This window comes from Aptenodytes forsteri, unplaced genomic scaffold (genome assembly GCF_000699145.1).
Source record: "Aptenodytes forsteri isolate BGI_AS27 unplaced genomic scaffold, ASM69914v1 Scaffold252, whole genome shotgun sequence".
NCBI lineage: Eukaryota > Metazoa > Chordata > Aves > Sphenisciformes > Spheniscidae > Aptenodytes > Aptenodytes forsteri.
In genome coordinates, this window is record NW_008794281.1 from 1,692,030 (window position 1) to 1,710,557 (window position 18,528).

General features: G+C 37.7%; 1 protein-coding gene across 1 annotated transcript in view; it reads right to left on the reverse strand.

Annotated features, from left to right (window-relative positions):
* Positions 1-18,528, reverse strand: part of SHANK2 (SH3 and multiple ankyrin repeat domains 2) — a 325,234-nt gene that overhangs the window by 196,527 nt on the left and 110,179 nt on the right. Inside the window, exon 12 of the mRNA XM_009286552.1 lies at positions 17,321-17,434. Within this exon, the coding sequence (XP_009284827.1) occupies positions 17,321-17,434 (114 nt within the window). The remainder of the gene's footprint in view (positions 1-17,320; positions 17,435-18,528) is intronic.

Genomic DNA, 18,528 nt, shown 5'->3' on the forward strand with positions numbered 1-18,528 from the left:
CCTGCCGACAGCCCAGCCTCTGCCCTCACGCGCCTTCCCCTGCTCCCCAGGACGCCATCAGCACAGGCCCTCATGCCACGCCAAGGGGTCCGTCAACCCTTTTATCACCCTTCAGCTTTCCAGTTTATTTATCAGGTACTAGAGTCCATTCCCAAATGAGAAAATATGGTACGATGCTTCCTCAGGAAAAACATGTGTGCTTTCTCACATTGGTACAACCTATAGGTAGATTACCACTAGAAATCATCAAGGCCTACAATCTCAAATGTGATTTGAATTTTTTTTCCCCTTTTTGAAACATCAGTTTTGCACAAACAGATTATCATTAAAAAAAAAAAAAAAATCCACAAGACAAAACAGAACAAAAGGCAAACACAATATGGAGGTCATTTTAAGAAGTGGGGCAGATGAAGAGAAACTATACTTTTCCATATTCAGCTTTTGTGTGCTCACAAAGCTTCAACAAAACAACTAGAAAAGCCAGAACACAAACATCGCTTTTAAAAATAAAAAGGGTACCACGAATCAAGGAGTAAAAATATAAGGAAATATGTCTACATGTACCTTTACAATTACATAGTATGTGTAAGAATTCCTACCGGATGCTTTTTCAAGTTTGTCTCTCATAAATAACAGCTTGAAATGTATCCGTGCTTATAGTTGTGCTCAAAAACACTGGGAGAATCCCAAAAGTATTTGTGCTTAATGACACACTAACTAGTACTTCAATGCTGTTTCCATACAGCACAACCTAAGCAACTGGATACTGTTTTTAAAGGAAAATTCTTAGTATCTTTTGATTCTAAGTGGATCTGATGATAGCTTTTACGCTCTGCCTTATTTGTTATTCTGATCAATCTAGAAGAAGGATAATCAAGTATTTACTGATTCTTTACTTTTAAAAGATTCAGTAATAAATCAGACCAAAGCAGCAGGAAGATTCTCACACTGGAGTCACTGGTTAAGAGATGACTATTTAAATATTTATAAAAAATAATCTAAAAAAAGTCTATTAATTTTCAAGCAATACCCAAAAAGTAGCTACTTAGACGTCATAAAACAGATATGGCAGCCATAAACCTGTGTACTGTTATGATTTAAGAAAGAAGCTATACAAGACTTCAAGACTATTGCCAACGTCCACTTCCCAACCAACTGAGACCAGAAACTAAATTAACTTCATACTGCAAAACAGCAGTTTGTGATATGCTAGAAATATGCATGAGGCATATCTACACTAGGCCTCCATTTTACAGAAAACAGTCAAGTTCAGTGTGGTTTAAAAGTATCCCATATATGATAAATTTCTTACCTAATCGATCAAAACAGCTTTGCAAGAACTTTCTTAAATGTTTGGCTGGTGCTTTAAAATCCATTAGCTTAAGCACCTCTGATTAACTTTCAAATGTGACGTACAAGTTGCAACATCCTACAAAGTAAGTTTAGGACTTCAAGAAGTTCTAAAGACTTACTTACTTTTGAAGAAGAATATTTATAATACATTTCAATCTTCCAACTCTATCTACATGGTGAAATCTCACTGAATCCCAAAATCCAGCAACTACGGTATAGCTTGTATAATGATTATAGTTCACCTTTAGGTTTAAGAATTTTATATTTTCAGAACTGAACCCTAAAACATCTATCAAAAGTAATACTTAAAACCATCTTGTTAGAGGTGAAGCTTCTAATTAAATAATCAGTATTACCTGCACTTATTAGATAACTAACAAGATATATGCTCATGAACTCAACTCCTGTTTAATGAGGAAAAGAAATTCATATTATAGTTCACCTTTAGGTTTAAGAATTTTATATTTTCAGAACTGAACCCTAAAACATCTATCAAAAGTAATACTTAAAACCATCTTGTTAGAGGTGAAGCTTCTAATTAAATAATCAGTATTACCTGCACTTATTAGATAACTAACAAGATATATGCTCATGAACTCAACTCCTGTTTAATGAGGAAAAGAAATTCAGTAACGTTAGATAGTTCTCTTCCCATACAAATAGAAGCATGACTAAGCACAAACTTGGCTTCCAGATTACTTAAACTTTAGACGCATCGGCCATTATTTTAGGAACAATTTACATAAAGAGTTTTACACACAACCTAACGTAAAAACAATATATATCTATTTCACAGGTTAGCGCCACTACTAAACGTACGGTTAAACACACACACAAAACAGAAGGGAAGCTGGAGGCAGTGGTGCACCGAAATATATAGAACTAACAGCACTTGCAACCACGTCAGCTATTTTGCTTCCCAGGTGTATGTTTTTCCCTACTTATCAGTCTTATAAACACTTCCCACCCCAAGCTACTTAGAGTCATTAAGCCCTTGTGTCAAGGTCTGGGACTGTGTCTACATGTACTACTAAGCGTCGGTACTTTTTAACAATATTGCAATATGTTTTGGGGGAGTGGGGACCTGAGGACATCCGTTCCTAAGAATAGCATCTTCTATACCGCAGCATAGGAGGCATCCTCAGGAGATGAGATATGATGCCGAGAGAAAACGAATACCAGGCTGCTCAGCAGGAATAGCATTTTCCCACTCTGTTAGACTACCTCACAGGCATAAATTAGAAAAGACAAAAACTGGGGATTACCTACTCTTAATTGCAGAGCAAGAATGCGTGATCCTTCTGACAAGCATTTCCACCTTCCTGTTTTTCTATGGACTCTACCATTGTCCCCATTAAACAAGACATTTGCAAGAAAATAAGAATCTTCCTCTTTCATCTGTCCATCTGCTGCGCAGAAAACAGATGATACCTCGCCATGTCAGCAGCATACACCATGAAAATTGCATTCATTTATGATGGAAGAATTAAACCAAATGAGTAAGAATAATACAAAGATTTTAAATGTTCATAGGAAAACAAACTACACCCTTAAAACTTGTTTTCTAAAAATAAGCAAGAATGAGAGAAGAATAAAAAGAAGTTCACCTGATTTACCTGTTTTCCTAACTGATTAGCAATTAGGAGTTTCAATTTCCTTGAAATTGCCTTGCAGTGCACACTTCAAATAAAGCATGCCCTGTCAAAACTCCTCCCCGTAACTTAGCTTTGGGTACTGCTACATTTCTAGAAGATTTTTCACCTTATTTTCTTATTTGAGTAAGCAAATAAAACCAGAAAAAAACCCACTAGAAAGAATACGTGATTTTGTGTCCTCTTACCTGTAATGATGATGTCTGGATGTTTGGTAACTAGTTAAAAATGGGTGAATAATTATAAAGCTTTGGTGTGTCGTGTCGGAGGTGAAGTGCCACTCGTGAGCTAGTTAAGAGGACGGGAGCAAAGAAGGGGTCTCAGTTCTCTGCTCTTTTTCCCAAGAAAAGAGAAAAGCTCAGGAGAAGAAACTGAGGAAAGCTGAGCTCTGTGGTGATCACAAGAACGGAGGGAGGAAGGCCCAGAACTGCCCCAGAGCTACAGAAGCCTTGATAATTTAAAAAAAAAACCACCTTAATCTTTATTTCACAGCCCTATACTGTTGAACAGAAATGTCGGAAGATACAGAGTTTTAAGTGTTTAAAATTAGACTAGATATTGAGACGTTATCACCAAAGAACTACAGCAACACTGCGAGTCCCTTTTCCAGCCGAAGGAATTCCTTATCTCAAGACTCACTGTTTCACTTTTTAGCCAGATTTTCCTTCTGTCTGTGGGCATTATTTTATCAGCAGCTAACAGCCTACATCTAGGATCATAACAGTACTTACCAGTAAACAGAGAAATTTGAAGGATTACATTTCTATTCCAATTTTGCCTTGTACCTCTCCTCTGATTTTATCTAAACTTTTCTTCCCGCAGCACTAATCAGCGCACTTATCTACAATTTGCCCTTCTGTTGTCTGGGGCGAGCACTTAGCGAAAATCACCATTCCTTCTATTACATTTTAAACATCCTCTGGTTCTTAAAAGTAAATAAATCCCGGCATTGTTTTTTCTCACAGTCTTTTGTTTAACGCATGTAACTGTATCCTGTCTTTGGATGATAAAATCTTAGCAAAATAGATCTGTGATTTTTGTGGAAGTGCCTTGGACAATTCCTGTCTATATATATATGCATTTCCTCTCAACCAGAGGCCTACTCAAAGTCTTCAAAGTCTTATATGAGACCAAAGCATAGGTTTTATCCTGGCAAATGAAAGGAAAAGTATAATCTATAGGGATTTACAGTCAGGAATATAAGTTTCTTTTCTTTTTAAAGTGTTGACTAACAAACGCTAATATAACATAAAAAAATTAGTTTTCTAACTTATCTGAGAGACAGAAAATTGAGAATGCAAATAGTAGCTGCAATTCAAAAAGGTTTTTTTCTGAATTTTTTCTTTAGAAATCTTTTATCATGGAGTTTAATTCTGATGGCAAATAAATAACGTCATGAAGATTCCCATCCTTCCCCCTGCTTCCTCATTTCGATTTGTTAAATTTGAATAGCAAAGGATTGGCTTGCATCCCTAAATTTATGGGCTGAGCGAAATGTTTGAAGCACACAGACATTCTAAAAAGGTAGAACGGTATCCGAAGGTGACGAGCCCAGGTGGAAATGTTAATACCATATAAATTTACGTAGTTAGGTGATGTGAACCTTTCCCCACTGCAGCTTTGCTGTCTACGTTCAATCAGGTAAACTCCATTCATACTACAAAAGCATCATGGAAAGGATTAATTGTTTTTAAGTGCCTTATAATTGCCACCAGCTTATTACTGCAAAGTAGGGGGTGCTTGCTAGCTCCTGCTCTTCGATAACTGCTGTGTTATCGGACAGCTGACTCAGGCTGTAGTTCTATGCAGTAGCAACTGATGGGACTCTTGTCCTTTCCATCCATCATTGATCATTTTCCCAAGAGAGTCTGCTTACAGGGCAGCCTTCAAACCTACCAAATAAGCACTACGTTTTTCCCGCTCAGTCCAAAGTGCAGCCACGCAAAGCTTTGTGCCAGTACAACTGTAGAGCAGAAATAGGGAGTAGAGAAAAACCTGTAACTGACAAAGAGAATACTGTTGCGCAAAATTTGCACCCAAAAAGGATGTGCTTACGCAGACAACATTGTACAAGACGGAGATATTACTATAAACCTTTTAGTTCACTTAGCAACTGATAAAGTGATAAGTCTCTGTCTTTTACATAGCCATGTAAAAGCATCTGTAAGCACGTCTGTGCTAATTTTAACTTAAAACTTTACAGAAATGTTGGGTTATTCTTGTGCTTAGGTACTTTCCAACTGACAGCTTCCAAAGCGCAGATGTGCTAAAAGCATGAAACCCCTTCCTTTCCCTTCCCTCCTGCAGATATACTTTGGCAAAGACAGACTCGTGGCATGGATCATTTTTCAACACATCTTCCTCCTTTCCACTGCCAAGATTTTTTCAAGCCCTGTCTGTTATCAGCGTTGCTGATATCTGACTGGATTGTTTTTGCTAATCCATTTTTGTTTTGACCACGCATAGCTTTCATAGCACGTATGAACATTTCCAGCACATACTGAAACACCGATACTCTCCATCTTTCATTATAATGTGGTTGCAAAGCCTTCTACGCTTGTTACCTAACGTCAGTTTGCCATCTCTTGCAGTGTATTATTGCACACAAACGTGTCCAACGGAGTAGAAGTACTTTTCTTAACTCATATGATCCAACATTTTAACTATTCAGCCAAAAGGTAATGTTAGACCTTCTAGAGGTTTCTTGTTAACCTGTACTCCACAAACTGTAATTTTTTAAATGTAAGGATTTTTTAGATAAATGAGACAAGGATACATTGTATTTAATTTCCTTAAACTACTAATATGTTGTACAGGGAATTCCAATGTAATTCCTTTTATTATTTCCAGGAGAGCAGCCAAAATATGTAACTATTTTAAATGTCTCTCTGGATAACATTGAACTAGTGCTTGATATGTGTATAACATACCTGTAAGCATAAAGTAAAGATTCTGTAGCTTCCTGTGATTTTTGTATAATTATAGTTGAACTTTTGGCTACAAAAAAGCCCCAAAACAATACACCGAAGTCCTTTTTGCTTGTAAATCATCCACAAAAGTATCTTGACTTCTGCAGCCATTTTTTATATTTGCGAACTGTAGCCTGAATTGAGGCTTAAGAAAGTCGCTGGGCATCTTTCACTTCAGATCAGAAAGCAGAACCAAATTTCCAAATTCTGTACCAAATGCAAACGTGCTTTTATAAATAGTGTGGCCAAGCTCCATTACCATTTAAAATTCAATACATTTTGTGGGTCCAGAATTAGAAACATTTACTCAGGTTTGTCTGTTTTACCTAAGACAAATAACCTATTCCTGACTTGAAAAATAAGACTATCAATATTGATGTGATGTTCTTTCACTTAGCTAAATAAACCCACGCTGGGATATTGACAGTCTGAGTAAGCACAGCCCTGGCACAGCGAGTTTCAAAGCCCAACGCTGGAGGCATATCCTTCAGAACCACTGCCACAGAAAATCTGCTGCAACGATGCTGGCCGGTCCCTTCTGACTCTGCCCTGCATGCACAAAACAGACAGTGGCAGATATCCAAGAGCAAGACATCTGGAGACAGAAAGCAACAGAAATGGGGGGGAAGGAGAGCGTGTGAGGCCCCTTAACAGAAAAACTTCTCTCTGCAAGCTCTGTGACCATACTGAAGGCCACCTGAGATACTGGTCAAGTCTGGGGCTTCCTACCTAGAGCTGATTGAGCCCAAGGTGAAATGTCGGAGAGAAAATGACCTTCATTTGAAGAAATTACACTTTAAAACACTTACCTCACCAGCCTGGGTTAACAGTTCACAAGGCAAGATGAGACCCCAGAGTTTCCCTTTGATACCAATCCGATAATAAAACTAGCAGAGCTTTCTAGCAAGGGAGGTATTCCACCTACATGGTTTGCACTACAGAATAAAATCGGCGAGTGGTATGTAATGTAATAACTGATTGGGTTTTTTAATGAATCAAAACAACATGCTTGTTTTCATGCTGCTTCTACTATGATCAGTTACTGTTATCAAGTAGCATGTTATCAAGCCATTTTCTCACCATCAGGCATTGGCGGATCTTTTGGCAAGCTGGAAAAAGCCCCTTTCCGTTCTCTTTTGTTGCAGGCAGGTATGGAAGCAAAAAGCAGTGACATAATTTAAGATCAGACTATGGATTATCTAACAGCTGCTGCTATTTAGGTATCATTTTCCTGATCACCTCCAGCACTGCCATTACTGTAAGTAGATGCTCTATCATCTTCCTCAAATTAATAAGAATTTGATCTCAAATAACTGGGGAGCGCTTCAAAGAGTTTTCAGCCTCTGTTGTCAAGCCTTTTATCTGAGCCAATAAGAGGGGAAAAAACCCAAATGTGTCACTTAGTACAGGAGAATACAGAAGAAAATGATGACTTATCAACACTGTCAGAATATGCATAGATCTAAGACTTGCCTTGCTTTATGTTAGCCATTCTAAGTAAATGGTTTTAAAAAGTGTTAGGTTATGCTAAATGAAATGAGTTAAATGAAATATGGCACTTTATTTAATCCTGATACATACCCAGAAGGATTTGAACAGAAGTTGTATTCTGATATAAATAATATTTGCACAGGTGCGTCAGAGAATCCTGATTAAACAGAATTTCAGGAAAAAAAAGATGTAAAATAAAAATAAAAGCTAAAACCTATTGCTGCTATAATTTGAGATATTTATAGAAAAAGCAAAGATCAAGTATATTTGATCACAGGATCATAAGATATTAAGAAGTATCTCTAATCAAGAAAAACCAGAACTATTAGTACAGGGAAGAGATGTTACTATCAAAAAATATATTCTTCATTAAATTTGAAATGCTCCAAAATTCCAGAAGGTGAAAGCAAAGGATTTTTGCCTACTAGCAATCATTAAGATATGCCAAATTGGTTAAAAAATCAAATAACTTGACCCCAGACTTTGAGGGGTTGAAAAAAACGCGTTATATGTGCAGTTTCCACAAGAACAACTAGGAATCAAAAAAATTAAGTATTATTTCTAAATTGTTAGCACATTGCATAACAGGGCTGCTCAAATTCTGCCACAGGCCGAAGTATCCTGTCTTAAACCAATAATTGGGCTTAAATTCCTCAGAAGGCTGTATCACTTTACAGATCATTCACTTTATACCCTTATCTTTTTCAGACTTCTAAAGTAATTTGTAACATTGGACAATTTTGGTATCTCTATATGCTCTCAGGCTTTAAAAGTTCCTTCCTAATGTTAGATGGACTGTGATTTTGAACAGAACATGTGAACGCATCACTGGAAGTAAAAGGAAGATGCTGTAATGGTAACTCCATTCTTTTTGAGACACTCCTCAGAGTTTGCACTTTTTTATCCTGTATGGTTTGATAGACTTTTTTTTGAGGAAAAAATGCAGAAAGAATCAGAAAAGGAAAAAATCTACACTTGCATGTCCGATTTCACACATCAACAAGCCCAGATGCATTTGAAATTTTGAGTTTCCTAACATGTAAGTTTAATTTTATATTGCTGTGCATTTTATTTTTAGCCTATTTCAATGCTTTAGAGAATTGTGTTGCTCCTTTTCAGCTGATTACAGTTACTCCTAAGTGGCTCTTAGCAAGCATGAAAATCAGAGTTAAAGGGATGAAGTGCATGTCAGCTGAGGAGCCGAGACAGTAAAATATTATGAATTAAAAATTACTTATTCAGAGATAAAGATGCAGACAGGCTTACATCCTTTACAAGCTCTAGACCTAGGCTTGTGTTTTCTTTCTTTTGAATTATGTTTTCATGTTTTTCCTCTATGCTGTTCTCAAAAACTGGATAAATTATGAAATTATTATTGTGGAATACTTTATTTTACTCTTTCTTGAAACCAAACTCATATCACTAGCAAAGGAAAACCACTGTAATTTGAGAGAGAGAAGCTGACCGGCAACATTTGTCAGTAGACTCAGTCTTCTAAAGCATTTCTTACAAATACTACTATTATCGTAAGAAACTTCTATTGCATCTTGGTCAGAAGACCAAGACGGAAAGAATGCACGGTCTTTCAAGGCAGCCTTGGTCAGAGAGAACACACATTACCAGGTTGTGTGGGCGGCACACGACTCCACCCGATAGCCAGCCTGCAGACAAAACCAGCTCTCATGTTACCTCTGCTTCCAAATTAGCGTTATTACTGAGTGATGATTCATTTAGAAGTCTTTTCCCAAACTGCTGTTTATCATCACCGCGAACACAAATGCTTTGCTCAGCAAAGCTGAAGTGCAGAAACTTGATGAGGTTCGTTCTTTAAATTTCCATTACTTGAGACAAAAAGTGGAGTTGATTTTACATCCTCAGCTACAGAGAGTTGTCAGAATTAGTTGAGTATTATTGCACCGAGCTCCTACGTCAGCTGGGTTTTGTGGACTGGCTTGCCAGCACCTCACATCTAACTCTTTGCATTGACTTTTTTGTTCCAGTATAAAGTATTTTTCCCACTGTTTGATGGAAGGGAATGCAATTTATGCAAAAATACGGTATGTAGCGTATTCCTGATCTTTCTAAGCCATAAAACAGAACACAGTATCTTTGCGGATGATCACTGTGCTGAGTTTTGTTGTCTATTGACCTTTTTTTTAATTACAAATTTGTACATGGGAAACATATTTTGTGGCAGAACACCACTGATCAAAAGATGAAACTTTTCAGAATCATGTGAGCCATGTGGTTTGTTGTGCAAAATACAGAAGCAAGGCAGAAAAGAGTACTTCAGAGGTCAGAGCTTCGGACAGTATCCTTCAAGGCGGGGGGGACTTACTGAACGGTGTTTGACCTGTCCGTTTGAGCTCTGGGTACCAGGGTTTGATAGCTGGACAATGTTCCTCAACAGGCACGGATAAACTTCAATAAACAGATCTGTGGGACTGCATGTCCCACATTTAGGACCCTGTCTGGGATTACAAAGATATAACTTTAATCCCTTGAGCTTTCTATCCATTTTCAAATGGCTGAATTTGTCTCCACATCACACCACTTTTTACCACGATAAGCCCACTTACATGTGAGGCAATCTTGCGCTTTCAATTCTTTTTTTGCTTGTTTGGTTTATATTCTCTGTGCCATATTAAGTCCAGCCATTGCCTGCACTGTTGAGTCAGAACACATCTCCAAGCTATCAGACTTCTTAGCTCTTCACACAACTGACATGAGAATGTTTGTGATTAACTGTCCTAACAAAAATGTGTCTTTCCCTTCTTACATATATAAATTATTTTTATACTGCCTCCATTTACTCCTTCCAGCTGCCGTAATGTTTTGTCCTTAACTGCTGCTGTTCATGCCTAACGGTTTTATGTTGCGTGATGATTTTGTCACAGATACCTGGGTACCTTCCATTCAAGGTGAAATCATGTGGAAGTAGCATTTATCAAAAATTATTATCAAAAACCTCGAGGCGCTCATCTGGTCAGATAGCATCTCTTATTGACAGGCTCTTCTGTCTTGTTGAAACCCTCTTCCTTCCAGTGGTTTTCAAAGTTATTCAGTTTATAGAATTTTTCAGAGTTCTAATAATCTCTAAAATGTTTCCATCTATTCCTACAGTTCTCTTTCTAGTTAAATAACTACCCAGAACTGATCCTAACAAACCAGGAAAAAGTTGTTTAAAAAAGATTTTGTTAATTTGGGTCATTTATAAAAGGTGGGTAATTAAGGAAAGAGGCTGGATGAAAAGATTTCTTGCTTTCTGTTTTTTTCTCCCAGTGCTGACCTTTACATGCATAAGTATATGTGATTAGGGAGTGCTTTTACAGCCGATTATGTTCTGGCTATCTATTATGTCCAAACAGCAAATCTGGTAAACCCAGACTCCTGTCCTTCTTCTAGAAGGACCAGAGCTACAACTCACAAATTCCAGTTTTACACGAGCTCAAGAACTACTATCTGGATGTAAACTGAGCAAAGCCTCGTCAGAGACTTGAAGCACATCTTAAACTGTCCATCTATGTAAATGTAGCCCCTGACTGCCAAAATCAGGTGACCCATAACTTACAGGAAGGAGAAGGGTGATGGCTCTATCCAAGTGCTCCAAGCCCAGTGTAGCTAGCTGAGGGACAGGTCTATTCCACAGCAAGTCCACCATCGGAGACCTTGGATGCACACGCAAGCTGTGCTCTGCTTGGATGTCAGGTTGAGATGGGTGCACGTTTTTTCCTTTTCTATTCAGGAAAGAAATCCATACATGTGAACACGTGCTCCATCATGTCCTCTGGGCTTGATGATTTGGGGATGGGGACTTCCAGACTCAGCACATCACGTTTCTTTTCCACACTGGGATGCAATGGGATGCACACACGCACACACAGACCAAATTTCTGTGGTATGCTTATTGTTCATCTGCCTCACAGAGTACACCCAGTAATGACACCTTGTAATATACCTACCACGTCACTACCCCGAGATGCTTCAAAATGTAGAAAAAAAGAATGCCAAAATTTAATTTTCTGGGACCCATCCTTCTCATGAAAGGTTAAACAGGACATGCTTGAAATTAAATATAAGCTACGTAAGAGCATAAGCTGGGGAAATGTGGGTTTTTAGTACTTCAGGCAGCCTACGTATGTCCATACAGGACACAGCCAAGGCTGCAACTTGTGCTCTGGCGTGTAACCATCCATCCTCTTTCACTGTTAGTGGGTCCCTGGCACAACTTCCACTTATGCCAACTATTATTCTTCCAAACAGTACCCAGATATATTTCAGTGGACAAATAATGTTGGTGACTGTTCCAAAAGGCAGCATGGAGAAAGCAACCTTGATGCTGCAGGCAAGGGGAAGAAAACTTTCAGATACAGTATGTGCCAAGCCACTTGTCCGCAGAGGACAGAACAGCCACCAGCTACCGGTACAGATGTAGCTCCTCAATTCACAGCAAGACAACTTCCTTTTTTGCAAGAAGGCAAATCAATTTTGTAGCAGCCTGGCTGACTAGGTTGTCTGGGAAGGTGTTGTGCTAATTATAAAAAGGGATGGTGGAAATGAGGAACAAATCTGTTTTTATTGAATGCACAAGGTGTTAAAAAACTAAGAATGCGGAAGAAAGAAAACTCTGTACTTCAGCCATCTGTGTAGCAAAATATTCTTTTTATTAACACAGCTTTGACTTGTTTGGTAACTTCTGAATTCTAGAGGGAATGTTGGATAAGGAATGCTGCACTTTCTGCTTATAACATCCGTGTATGATTACATAGGTAAAAAGAAATGGGCAAGGGAACTAACTGGATAATCTGTCATTATATTTTCAAGTTGCTGGAAACTCAGGTGTAAGCTATACCGAACGTTTAAGTACAGACATTTTGAGAGAGAAATCCCAGCTTAGATGCTAGGTAGTGTCTGCTCAGAGCACCAGTGACACTAGAGGTCAGCATGGGCGCATCTACATTAGCATTTTAGTCCGGGCCAGGAATGTGCTTTGTAAGTGCTGCCTACTCTGCTGCAGCCCACTGGACTGAGCAGACCTCAGCGTTTGCGAATGGGATTCTTTCATGGAAAAATGAGCTCTTGAACAACTGCTAATGGTCGTTCAAGCCACATGTCCCGATTAGATCTAGTCTGAAATAAACTCCCAGGACTCGCATGGCAACTACAACTACTAATAAGGTGTACCCCAAGGCCACAGGATAGAAGAACGAACGGAGGATGCTACTGAAGGACAAATCATGTATTAAAAGGCATGTAAAGGTATGTAAAAATCAGGCATTAAAGATGAGCATGGAACTCAAGGAAAGGTGCACTGAGGAGGCCAAGAGTTGAAAGACAGAGAGAATTACTAGAAGACACACTGAGTCTTGCCTTCATTTCAGTATCATTTGTAAAATCTAAGAGTTCTTCAGGCACAGCAGTAGGGGGGAAGGAATAATAAACAGTAAAGACAAAATGTAATTAAAGATAACTTCTAGCTTGAAAACAAAATGAATACTTCACCTCAATTATGAGCAATCAGATAATCTATATCTCCAAATTCTGAAGGACATGGAGTATAGAATCACAAGTCTGATAGAAAGCATTTTTGTAGTAAACCTCTCAAGTCGGAGTAATACCCTATGATGGAAGAAAAGCAAATGGAAGTATCTAAACTTAAGTAGGAGGAAGGAAACTATATCTTCCATTGGTGGGGCAGCTGATTTTATGGACGATGGATTCTTCTGTACTTCATTTCCCATTGGAAGGTATTAGGTATGAATTCTTACTATTTTAAGAAGGATAATGAATTTTAAGGGGTGAATAAACTGGTAAAATGAAAAGCCTTGCTTTTTTTTATAGGTAGCAAAATTCAACAAAGCTATGCCACATAGTGTATTCTCAGTGGATGCGAACTACTGCTGCCAGAGATCCAAGACGACCTGTGATTCTCTGCCGCATCAACAGCACTTAGCTAATAAATCCTTTTAAGATGTCTATTAACCCAAGGTAGTGCCTCACATTTGCATAGATTTCAGTTAACTTGTATTTTAGACGAATCAAGCTGCTTCTGCACAGAACACTCTTCAATCTACTCAGAACATTTTAGCAAAAAAATGTAGTATATTTTCACGTATTTAGGAATACATAGAAATCTAAGAATGGAATTGGTTCATTACTGAATAACATAGGAAAACTGTCAATGCAGAAAGAAGAAATATGTAACATTTGTATTCTGTGTTTGTACAGTGAAAAGGCAAGATGTGGTATGAATCTCATCTGAAGGAATACTCTCACTCTAAGAATAATTCTGGAGAATGGTAAAAACTGGCTACTAAGGCAACACTTTTTCAAATGAGATGGTACGAAGGTTTTGTGTCTAAGAATTTTTTAAAAGCAGGCAAAAGAACTTAGCAGACCAACGGTAACGATTTTCTTAGTCGTTACTCTTTTTTCATTAGATCTTGAAATGTCAAGGAAACAACTTAAGACTGAAAGGCAGCGGACCCTGCGCCAGTGCTATTAAAGGGCAAATGAGACAACCTGGATAATTAAAAGCCTATAAGCCTGGCATCAATCCTAGCAAAATAATGGAATGATTCCTACAAGTCTCAGTTAATGAAGGATTAAAGAAGGGATATAGAATTAATGCCAGTCAACGTGATTTTTTTTTTTCTTTGGAAGACAGAACTTGCCAAGCTAGCATGGTATCTTTGAAGAGATCACAGGAACCAGGTGCTGTTCTGTACTGCCTACTTCCACTGAACAGTCTGGATTGGCAATGAAGTTCCCTGAAAATTGAACTTGTCTTAGAAGTGAGATGACACATCAGCATGACATGAAACACCTGCCTGCCAGTTTTACTGGGCATGTAGTGTTTAATTGCGGTTTGTTTTTTCCAAGAACTATTTCTCTTTCTTTCATTCATGGCGTGCAAATGACAAGCTACTATTAAACACAATTATTCAAACTTAATAGCAAAGGGAAGCTGTTTGAAGAAATGTTCCTAAATCTCATTTATAGGAAGGGATTGTTACTGTGGTGCTGGTCTGAAAAAGGCTGAGTTTGAGATTCATTTCCTACACATTAAGATGATCTACTTTCTAAATCATTATCATAAGAAGTTCCGCTGCTTTGCAAAGTCCATGATGCAAATTCTTGCAACTCGCACAAGTTTGTGATGTTTCTCAGCTGATGTTCTTTCAGCGATCCCAGCAGACCTAATTTAATTTCTAATCATTTCACCATGCTTAACGCATTTTTCTAAATTACTTTTGCATTCATACTCAGAGGGCACACTGGCTGATTTTTGCTTATAAAGCTCTCCTCTTTCATTTCCATTGTTTCCTATGCAAAGGGGATGAAGCTAACTGCATAAAGCAATTCAGTGATCAGCTGCTTTCAGTCCATACCATATTTCAACAACAACATGGCACATACTGTGGATTTCATATATTTCATACTCATAGCTCCAACCTCTGTCGCGTTACACAGAGAAGCACTGTACCTCATTTGTGCCTTCTGGATGCAGGACATTTTTCAATGTTGGTTCGTTTCAAATGCCCAGCAAAATACGTGAGTGCACAAGTTCAAACGTATAGAAAATGCGCCCATTTTGTGCTTAGTCAATTATATTTTCATCGTTTTTTTGAGTAGAAGAATGGTACATTTAAAGTCTTAAGCTATGTTGACATCATTATGCACACTATACTATAAGCAAATAGGAAAACAATCGGAAAGACAATAGTATGCAATAGGTGTAAATTAGAGTAAATGCTCTGGTGTTTTGGCAGACGCATGGCATAAGTCTTCATAATTTCACGTCAGAAAATTTGTAAGATGTTTCTGTTGATATTCTTTTAACACTTCCAGCTTTGGTAATCCTTTTGCTGCTCTTGTGACAATTTTTTTCTTGATTTTCATTTTCCTTTGAATGATCAAAGAAATTTTTGCACGAAAACAATCTTGTCATATATTAAAGCAATCATGTCATATACTGAATTTAATTCCTACAGTATTTCTTGAAAAAGATCTCTAAGGATTTGTGACAAACAGGTTTGCTTACCTTCCCTTCAAAACCACTGTATATATCTAAAGAAGTTGCAAAACTCCTTTCATGTTTTAGAACTCCACTTAATGTCCCTCCCCAGAATTTTCGTCAGATTTGGAGACAAATGCACAGCTCAAATTTAATGCAGAGTTGCCATAATAGACTCAAGAAAGGTGCTAGTGATTACTTACTTATACAGACTACATCTTTCTGAAGTCTTTCAATCAAGTGACTCCAAGGTTTTATTGCAGGATCTTCAGAACAGTTCACACGTGGCTCTTCACCAGCTCATGTTCCACACTGACTGAATTTATTTGTCCTCCATAACGTTTCCAACAAATGAAATCACACTAGAATTGCAACTTGTTATTCTCTTTTTACATCTGGTATTTGAGAACTGCACTGCTCCTAGATTTGCCAGTTCCAGCCTCAATCTTCCTCCTGTTTAATATTCCTCCACCTTCAAATTCTGATTTGTTCTTAAGCCCTTTGAAGAGCTACACAACTATTCTCTCTCTGTTCTCAGAGCCTAAATCCATTCTTTCCGAATATTAGATCTGGTTTTGCCTCCTTCTCTTTTTCTCTCTCAAAAGGGAAATAGAAAAGGAAGTATAACTTTTTCACACAGTGTTTAGTTATCTAGAGCAGTGTCCCTGATGCCTCATTCCTTCATTCTTTTAAAGTTCTCATATTACAAAAGCTAACTTTTTGCCTCCTCTTCTGCTCATCCCTTAAACTCTATTTCATCTGGCCACAGCTTCCATTATAACCGATGAAATTAAAATAATTATCAAATCGTATAAATATTCCCAAATCCTTACTACTCTGGAACTATTACCTTGTCCAGTGCATTCTATTCCATTCTATCATGTTTATACAGCGGGTATACATAAAAAAGAGAAAAGTATACCTGTGCAGTTCATAATGACATACATAAAAGAATAATGTTTGTGAATGAATGATACGATGCATAAATTTTAGTGTATTGTCTGTGCAATGCCAGAAGTTCTTAATCAATACATCAGAGATCCAAAACACATCAATAGTTAATTTAAAACTGCATATGCTCCTGGGGAGCATTAATTATATTCTCAGAGCTCATTTATAATGAGCTTTTAATTAGAGAGGATGTCCTCATATCTTAATTCTTAAAAGCAGAGAAATTATGAGATGGTAGGTAATTCTTAAAATAACATGCTTCAACATACATTTCTTTTTCTTTTATTAAACCAGAACTCTAAAGACTCCTTGCTTAAAGTCACTTGTGTTTTACTTACGTACGGCAGCACAAGTGTATGATAAAGGAGGATTCTATTTTCTTTGTCATCAGTAAGGATGTATATGGAACATCCCACTAACGGATGCCTCCTCTAAAATGTCACAAAAGGTCAACAGGGGGAACTTTATTGCTATGAACAAGAGCTAAATACATTGTAGGACTACCTCAGATTGGGAGATGACTGACCAGTTTTTCTTCCATTATTTAACTGTCTAATTAGCCATTCTCCCATACTGTGAGAAAATAAAACGCAGCATAATGCTTTACAAAATGTCTGCATACAGTTCTGTGTAAACAGTTTCGCAGTGCTCCACAGCGCAGTCCCTCATGAGAAAGACCGTTTGCTTGGACAGCATCCAGTAAAATCTGATCAACAAACCCATCTTTATTTTTTAATTCAGCAGCTCAGCTTTATTTAATTCTCCAGTTTCTAGTATTGCACAAACGCACTGCTGTATAACACATTACCGTCTAGGCTGCCTCTCTGCTCGGACAGACACATTGCATTTGTCATTGTTAGGATTCAACAGGAACTTGATCTGATTACCTGGTTTGCTTTCATTTGGTTTACACTGAACTTCCTCAACGCATTCTGCAGGAAACCATCCAATATGTCCCCGGGCGCTGCCTTCCCAGAATCCACCTTCACCAATGCTTAAAACTAAATACAGAGAGACATAGGAAGCGTTAGACTTTTTTGTCTTCTCATGTAAATACCAAGATTAGTTACATAACACGCTCAGTAATAATTGAATATCACGTTGGTAAAAGCAAACGTTGTACAATAACTCAAATGCTGGTACCGCAAAAATGGGCACAGAGTAACCTTTACATGCGACCCTCCCTGATCAGTCTTTGGAACCTCTTCCCAAATTTATTTTTGTCACAAGTTTCCTTGGCCCTCACATAGTTCTTTCCATTTTCAGTTTTCTCATTGCTGCTTTTATCAAGCATAAATGCATGGTCATACTAAGACCAAAAAACTTGTCTTGCCTGTTCAAATTAAGCTGAAGTGCTGAACCCAATGCAAAACTGAACCCACACTGAAATTGGGTTTTAATAATAAATATTTTGATGTCTCATATGTTTTCTACTTCCTAAGGAAACATGCTATTTTATTTAGTGGGTAGCTCCAGAGATTTGTAATGTAGGTCGAGTAATATGATTTAATGGTTTGAGTACACAGCAAACACTTCAATATCCCATAGGTGTGATACACAATGTAGATGCCTTTTGAAACATTTCAATGATTTTTCTCAGTAAAAGATAGCCATAATAGGGAGGAGAATGATTTACCAATAGGAGAAAAAGCTTTATCCTGTAGTTCTAATTATCTCGATACTAATCTTAGGACTCAACAAGGATTGTGACAAAAGACTGCAGAACAACAATGTATGTTTTTACTAGTAAGCAATTGGAGATGAATTACAGTAATGAAAGGATCCTAAATACTTGCTAAGTATTATGTTTAAATTAATTTTATAGAAGTTCCTACAAATCACTGTATGTTTAATACCTATTAAAAACCATAAATTTACTATTAAAAACATACTATACATTAATATTAGAACAAAGGTGATATTATAGATTAACAAAAACACGGTTAGCTCTTCTAAATAGGTTGATTGGGAACGTAGCTCAGCCATACAACACAGGTCCTCAGAGTACATCTGTACAGAACACAACGTTCGGTGGAGAGGTCCCTGAGCTACCAAAAATAAGCCCGTGGAAGTCGAAGCAGCACAGCTCCATTAG